Source organism: Orycteropus afer, unplaced genomic scaffold (genome assembly GCF_000298275.1).
Source record: "Orycteropus afer afer isolate SDZICR_OR568_19922 unplaced genomic scaffold, OryAfe1.0 scaffold00023, whole genome shotgun sequence".
In the NCBI taxonomy this organism is placed as follows: domain Eukaryota; kingdom Metazoa; phylum Chordata; class Mammalia; order Tubulidentata; family Orycteropodidae; genus Orycteropus; species Orycteropus afer.
Window position 1 is genome coordinate 9,570,553 of NW_006921610.1, and position 6,888 is coordinate 9,577,440.

General features: G+C 35.3%; 1 protein-coding gene across 1 annotated transcript in view; it reads right to left on the bottom strand.

Annotated features, from left to right (window-relative positions):
* Positions 1-228: 228 nt before the first annotated feature.
* EPC2 (enhancer of polycomb homolog 2) overlaps positions 229-6,888 on the bottom strand; it is a 270,316-nt gene continuing 263,656 nt past the window's right edge. The window contains exons 11-14 of the mRNA XM_007934942.2: positions 4,101-4,237; positions 2,486-2,645; positions 1,189-1,522; positions 229-301 (exon numbers count right to left, since the gene is read on the bottom strand). Coding sequence (XP_007933133.1) covers positions 229-301; positions 1,189-1,522; positions 2,486-2,645; positions 4,101-4,237 — 704 coding nt within the window. The remainder of the gene's footprint in view (positions 302-1,188; positions 1,523-2,485; positions 2,646-4,100; positions 4,238-6,888) is intronic.

Below are 6,888 nucleotides of genomic sequence, written 5' to 3' on the forward strand. Positions count from 1 at the left end.
TCAAGTAACAGAAATAATATTGGTGATACAAATAAACTATTTTACAAGGTAGTGATTTTCCCAATTTTACAAAATATACATTATATATCGATTTAACATCCGATATACTATAGCCCATTTAGGTCCACTGTTAACGCTCTGTGACCCACAGAGTGTCGCCTTTTGCATTCAGCTGGAACATGAATGACTGCACACCATCAGCACGGGTTAAAGCCACACAGTTTTAAGTTATGTCACTTCCATGGCTACTGTTGTCTCTGCTATTCCATTTAAACCCAATCTTTCTGGTTCATGGTTCTCTCTATAACAAGGCAAAGAGTAAAATTAGGATTAACATTCTCTAGGACATAATACTATCATTTAGTATTTAGAGAGATGTTTTTCTGTTAACTACAACTACATGCATATTTTACAAGGGTATTTAACTTTTCCCAATTTCTAAACAGAGATGAGGAAGTGTTCTTCAGCTCAGAAATCCCATCAATTCCTAATCACTTGATTATAACTATTTATTTAGGAAAGATAATAATTTATTACAGTATTTTGGTAGAAGCCAATGGTAAACTTAATTACTCATAAATAAGAGGATAATCTAGATACTCAAAAAGAATAATCATTAGAAGCATATCATTACTTAAATTTCTCCCCGTTATGGCTTTTAAGTCTGGTACTTACCAATGCATAGCAATCTTGGTTTTTTGGATTCACTTTTTTTTTGTATTAGTATTAATGGAGTAAAAGTATAAAACCACACTCCAAAATACATCATCATAGATTTAATCTCAGGAAATTCTCAACATTAATCTAGTCATAGAATAATTTATCATAAATAATCTTTAAAAAAATCTAAACTGTGGCACAGAATTTAACAATAACTCTAACCTCTGAGACTGCCTAAACTACAAAAAAGCAATATAAAAGCTTTAAAATAAGACTTTGATCTGTCAAATTGATGAGTTTTCTTCTATTTATTTTTTATTATTTACTTTGTTTACAATTCTGGTTGGCACTTAAACCTCCTATAAGCTATCTCAAGTAATCAAAGTCACAGACCCTTACACTAAAATCTTCAGTATCTGTCAACAGATACAAATTGCTTGAACACTGAACACAACAAAAATGTCTTTATCTTCGCTCAGAATAGCCAGCACAAAAAGTTAGAATGATACTTGAAACATACACACACACCTTGCTATGCTGCTGATGGCACTGCTGGGAGTAACCTTTGGCACTCTGTCCATACTGGCAGCAACTGTGGCAAGTTTTAAGGCTGTTGGCGATGGTGCTGAAGTCCTTGTATTGATATGCATATTGACTGGAGAAACAACACTGACGTTATTGAGGTGCACTGCATTTGTCAGGCACGAATTGTTCATAGGAAGTGTTTGAGGACTGCTTGTGCACAATGCTGGGATTAAGTGGTTTGTAGTGGTGTGGCCAACTGTCCTTACAAGTTGTACAGCTGAAATCCCTGGGCTGGATGATAAAGCCATATTGGTGGAGTATAATGTTTTAGAGGTTCCTGGAAAAGACAAAAATTACCATTCAATTCATGCCATGGGACATTGATAAAACTCTTGAAATGTTACAAGTTTAATAATAATAATTAAAAAAAACCCACAAGCATTTATAGTTTAATTAAATACTAAACTAAATTTCCACATAATGTTCTCATAAAAGGGAGCTTCTGATCAGTAGGTATGATATAATGATCTGTTACAACCCCAAAGACAATCTCTTTCTATTGGCCTGCACAAAAGGGATTTGCAAATACTCTGCTGCCTCCATTTCTAGAAACTTTGGAGGTAAGTATAATAGGGCAGGGAAGCCCTGAAGTCAGAGTTCCTTTGTGGAGGTTGAGGGCAGGTAGAAGTGATAGGTGTATTTCCTTAAGAATTGAGACACATAAACATTAGTAAGGATAGGCAACAAGGATCATGCATATATGTTAAACCAACTGGGAAACTCTAGAGGTGAAGAGGTAGCTGAAAGATGATAGACACAGCTATAGTCTTTGAGGACTCAGGGTGGCAAAAAGCAGAAAGTGTAAGAGTAGGAAGGTAAATCCTGTTACAGATTTGTCAACAGGCCATTTGGGTTACATTTCACCTCTTTATTGTTGCATGGATGATTCAATGACAATGGTTATTGATTAGCTCTATGGGTTGTGTATGACATGAGGTAACTGACAGTTATGTACACGATACTAAGAAGAGTGGAGAGTTACCCAAGTAGATACCAAGTGGGAACAGGAAGAAACAGAGAGGAGCAGGCTCTATGTGAATTCTAGCAAAGACCTGGCCATTCCCCACACCTTCTCAAAAGAAACCTGAGAAGGTGTGGTGAATTTGTGAAGAGTACTGATAGATCTCTTTAATAACATTTTCTCCTTGAATTCACAAGCATTTAATAACACAAAAACCACATCCCACATCAGTGAGTTACTACTTCAAGCTAGTAGTACCACCTGAAACCAAGGCCTTACCTGAAGGCTGGACAACACCGTTTATGTTGTTGTGGCCAGTGTTCTGCTCCTTGGCTACCTCACTGCGACTTGGAACAGGTGCACTAACCACTGCAGATGCAGCAAAGTGGGCGCTGGCTGAGTCAAGTGTTTTAGACATACAGTCAGAGGTGCTTGAGCCCTACAAATGAACACAGTTGAACTCTCAGTTTTCCAGATGTAATTTCAGGAACATAATAAAGAAAGTGGCAAACCCATAGTTACAAGTTCAGATAAAGAGACCCAGGACTCCACAGACTCTTTTTGGCATATGAAGCAGGGAAGGGACTAAAAACTAGGCAGCTGCTATTTCTGAGAAAGAACAAGGAGAATTACAAAACCCAAACCTTTAATGCTCTGTAATTTCTCCAAGGAGTGCTGGTGAATGTTTTTAAACACACCTGACACTTCAGATACTATGGGTAATTAAAATCACCCAGAGATGATGAACAGTCATTTTTGCCATAATGTAAAAATGTGTATTGGCCTAATCTTGCAGTAGACTGAAAATACTTTAGGCTCACTACCCAAGAAACTCAGAAAAAGGAAACATAGATGAGATAAATAACCACTCCTCCGTGATTCTCATATGAAACAAGTTAAATGTTGCCAACAGTCAAAAGCTCTAGATTGTGGGCCAGTTCAAGATCCACATGGTTGTCATAGGGAGTGTTCAATGTGTCCTAGGGTCACTGAGATTTTCGTATGGTTGGACTTATCTTCAAGGTTAATGTATGTCCTCCAAAGAGATAAGTGTATCTGATTTTTAGGCTTTTGGGGACAGACATCAAACTTCTGAGAATAAGCTGAATGACTATGGGCAGATCCTGGCCTGACGGCTAATAAAACAGAGCCACAATCGAGTTAATCCCAAACAGTTAGAATCTGGTTAACCAATGGAATCAAAGCGAGACCATCTGTGTCAAAACACAAACAGAGCAACAACTTACAGATTCAAATGAAATTTTTTATTTCAGCCTCAAATTTGAAATATACTTCCCAATTATAGTTTTATAAGGTATTTTTATTCTTATCTCTAGTGCTTCCTCTTATGGTGTCTATAGGAAAACTCTTGTAGTGGCAAGTTTTCCTACAGGAAAATAATTCAAAGAGGCAAGGGGCTATGCCGTTTAGATTTATCACATAATTCAAGAGAATTATCTTTCAGCTCATGAAGCATACCCACACAGCACTTAAGCATACAGTTTAGAAAGGGGTTAGGAAAACTATATCCTTGGAAAAGAAACTTTTTTTGAGGATGTGTAGATGATGGTTTTAAGACTATATAATTGTTTTGATGAGTTCTTAACAGTCACTCAAAAAATGAAGGCATTCCTCTGGGAAACTGAAAACACCACATTTCACTCTAATGTTCTTTTTATAAAATATTATGAAACTTGTAAAATATTAAGTAACAATTCATAAATGAGCCACTTAAATTATGTAAGTTAACTGGAATGGAACTTAAGTTATATCCTCAAAAATCAACAGTAGCAATAGCATGGTTATCTTCTGTGACTTGACTAAAATTGAACAAAAGTACACAATTATCAAGCAAAGGAAGAGACATAACCATGATTTAAAAAGACAGGCTCACCTGTGCTTTTGGATGTGTCTGTTGAGAGGAATGCTGAGATTGCTGTTTCTGCTGAAGCTGAGCAAGTTGCTGCCTTTGCATTTGAACTAACTGCTGTTGATGTGTCTGAAATTGTTCTTCTGTGATACCCCCTGTCACTGGTAAAGGACATCAATTTCAGCAATAAGGACACATCAAAGTAGTTTTAATAAGATAAATAGAATACAATATAAACTTATTTCAAAATTAAGATGAACAATTAGAAATCACAATATACATCATCAGTAAAGAAACCAATAAAAATGATAAACATTTCAGTAAAATTGGCTTTCGTGTATTGATCTATGATGTCCTACTATTACACACAAAAAACTGTTCCTCTGTGTGATTTTTACTGTCTAACATTGTTCTATCTTTCATTCAGACTTAATATCTTGAGATCATTCTTAAATCTATTATGGTAACTATGCAATCAGAAAAAGTGACTTATTGATGCAAATAATAATGACTAAAGTTCACCCTTACTAAGAAAAAAAGGACCCAAAGGACTAAAAACTAACTAAATAAATAAATTAAAAAAAAAAGGACTATCTGCACGACTGCAAATGATTCTTACTGTTGTTTTCATATAAGATAGTGAAGTGAATAAACGTCTCTGATTACAAATTAGAGGACAAAGATACTCATCTAACAAAAAACTATAAATCATAGTTTAAGACAATAGATTCATTGTCTAAAATAAGTTCTATCTATAAAAAGTACCAGCTAAGAACCAGTGAAGTAAATTAAAACCAGAGAAGGAAATTAAAGATGTATCTTCAGATGTAACCAATTATGCTGTGACCACAGTATGTCAGAAGTTCGTGGATTTCAAATAAAAACAAGACATCTAACACTTGCTTAAAAGAGCAGCTAACCCTATCCTCTGACGTTACCTTTTAGCAAAATAGCAGACAGGCACACAAAATAAAGGAGCTCTGGTAGCATAGTGCCTAAGGCACTTGACTGCTAACCAGAAGGCTGGCGGTTTAAACCCACCAGCCACTCCTCGGAAGGAAGGTTGGGCATTCCTACTTCCGTAGTGATACTGCCTCGGAAACCCAAGGAGGGGTCGCTATGAGTCGGGGCTGACTCGATGGCAAATAACAACAACAACAACAACCCATGAGTACAGTGTTCCATTAAAAAACCATCTATATGAGATCAAAAGATCAACAATTATTCCAAAGATGAGAAGATAAGGGGAGCCAGGAAAGTACAACAATGAAAAGAAACAACCAGAACCCAATTAAAGATAATGTTGACACATTGTTAAAAATGTAACTAATGTCACTTAACAATTTGTATAGGTATTGTCAAATGGTAATCCAAAATTTATTACGTAAACTTTCACCACAAACACAAAATATTGGGGAAGAAAAAAGCTAAGAAAAAATTACATTATGAAACATTTTTGTCAAAAAGTGTAAATAAATCTTCATTCTTTGATATTTAAGTAAGTCACTGATAAACTTATTTAGAAGACACAAAGCTATTCCCATAAAGTTAGTACACTATTAGAATAAGGAAATTTTAAGCTACATCAGGATACATGCAACTATTACAGTAATTTTGCTTTATTTTTCTTCACTGCATTTTCTCCTCTCTCCAGACTATTTCACTTAGTCAACAAGTATTTACTAAGTATCTACTATGATGTGTGGTGCTGCACTAAGGTTATAGTAAACACAGAGAAAATAAATGAGGTAGAGGTTCCTACCATAAACTCATACAGTGTAATTGGTAAGAAATGATGAATACTAACTAGTACGAGCCAATCTTTATAGGCAATTGAACTGTCTAATCACTATGACCCAAAGAACTTTAAAGTCTATTATACTCTATACTCTCAACTGAGGGTATGTAACTCCCCCCAAAGTTTTCTACTTTCTAGGACCACAGACCACATATAAGAAACAAGAAAAAATTTTTGATGGAAAATTAGACATATAACAAGTTATGCATTAAAACAAACAAACATAGTTGATTCTGACTCATGGTGACCCACATGTTACAGAGAATTACTCCATGGGGTTTTCTTGGCAGTAATCTTTGGAGGCAGAGCCTTCTTCCACCACATCCCTAAATGAGTTCAAATCATCAGCCATTAGCAGCTGGCTGCAAACGGCTTGTGCCACTCATACATATTATACATATTATAATGTACTTAATACAAAAAGAGAACCATTAGACCTTAGAGATGAACAAATCTTTATATGTTCTGTGCTGATCCGTAACATTATCATTGAAATGTGAGTTGAACGATGAGAGGAAAACAGTTCACAGATAGATAATAATTTTATTTTCAGAAGATTTTAAAACCTGGGGCTATTACAGTACACCCTCAAAAGTTGTAGTACTACCTGCATTTGTGAAGTATACATTAGTTATCTTACTGAATTACTAACAAAATCAAATGTCTTTCTTTGCATGTGTTAAATTCCTTGGAAATGTTCCATTTTTAAATGGGGAAAAAAAGTTTTAATTTTAAATTTACAATCTTCAAATCAAATAAAAATTTGAAGTGTTCATGAATTTCCAGCTGTTTGAAAATCTTAGAAAAAGAGATGAAATACAGTTTATTAGAAACAAGGAAGGAAGAAAGCACTTAAACAGATTTAAGTCCTGTGTGTACCAATTCAAAAGAAATGGACTTGGCCTGGCTACCACTGTCAACCTTGGAAGGTGATCTATGTAGGAGATCCTGGATACAGAGGGAGAACAATGTGGAACAAAACTCAAAATCATTTGGAGAAAAAAAAAAGGGGGG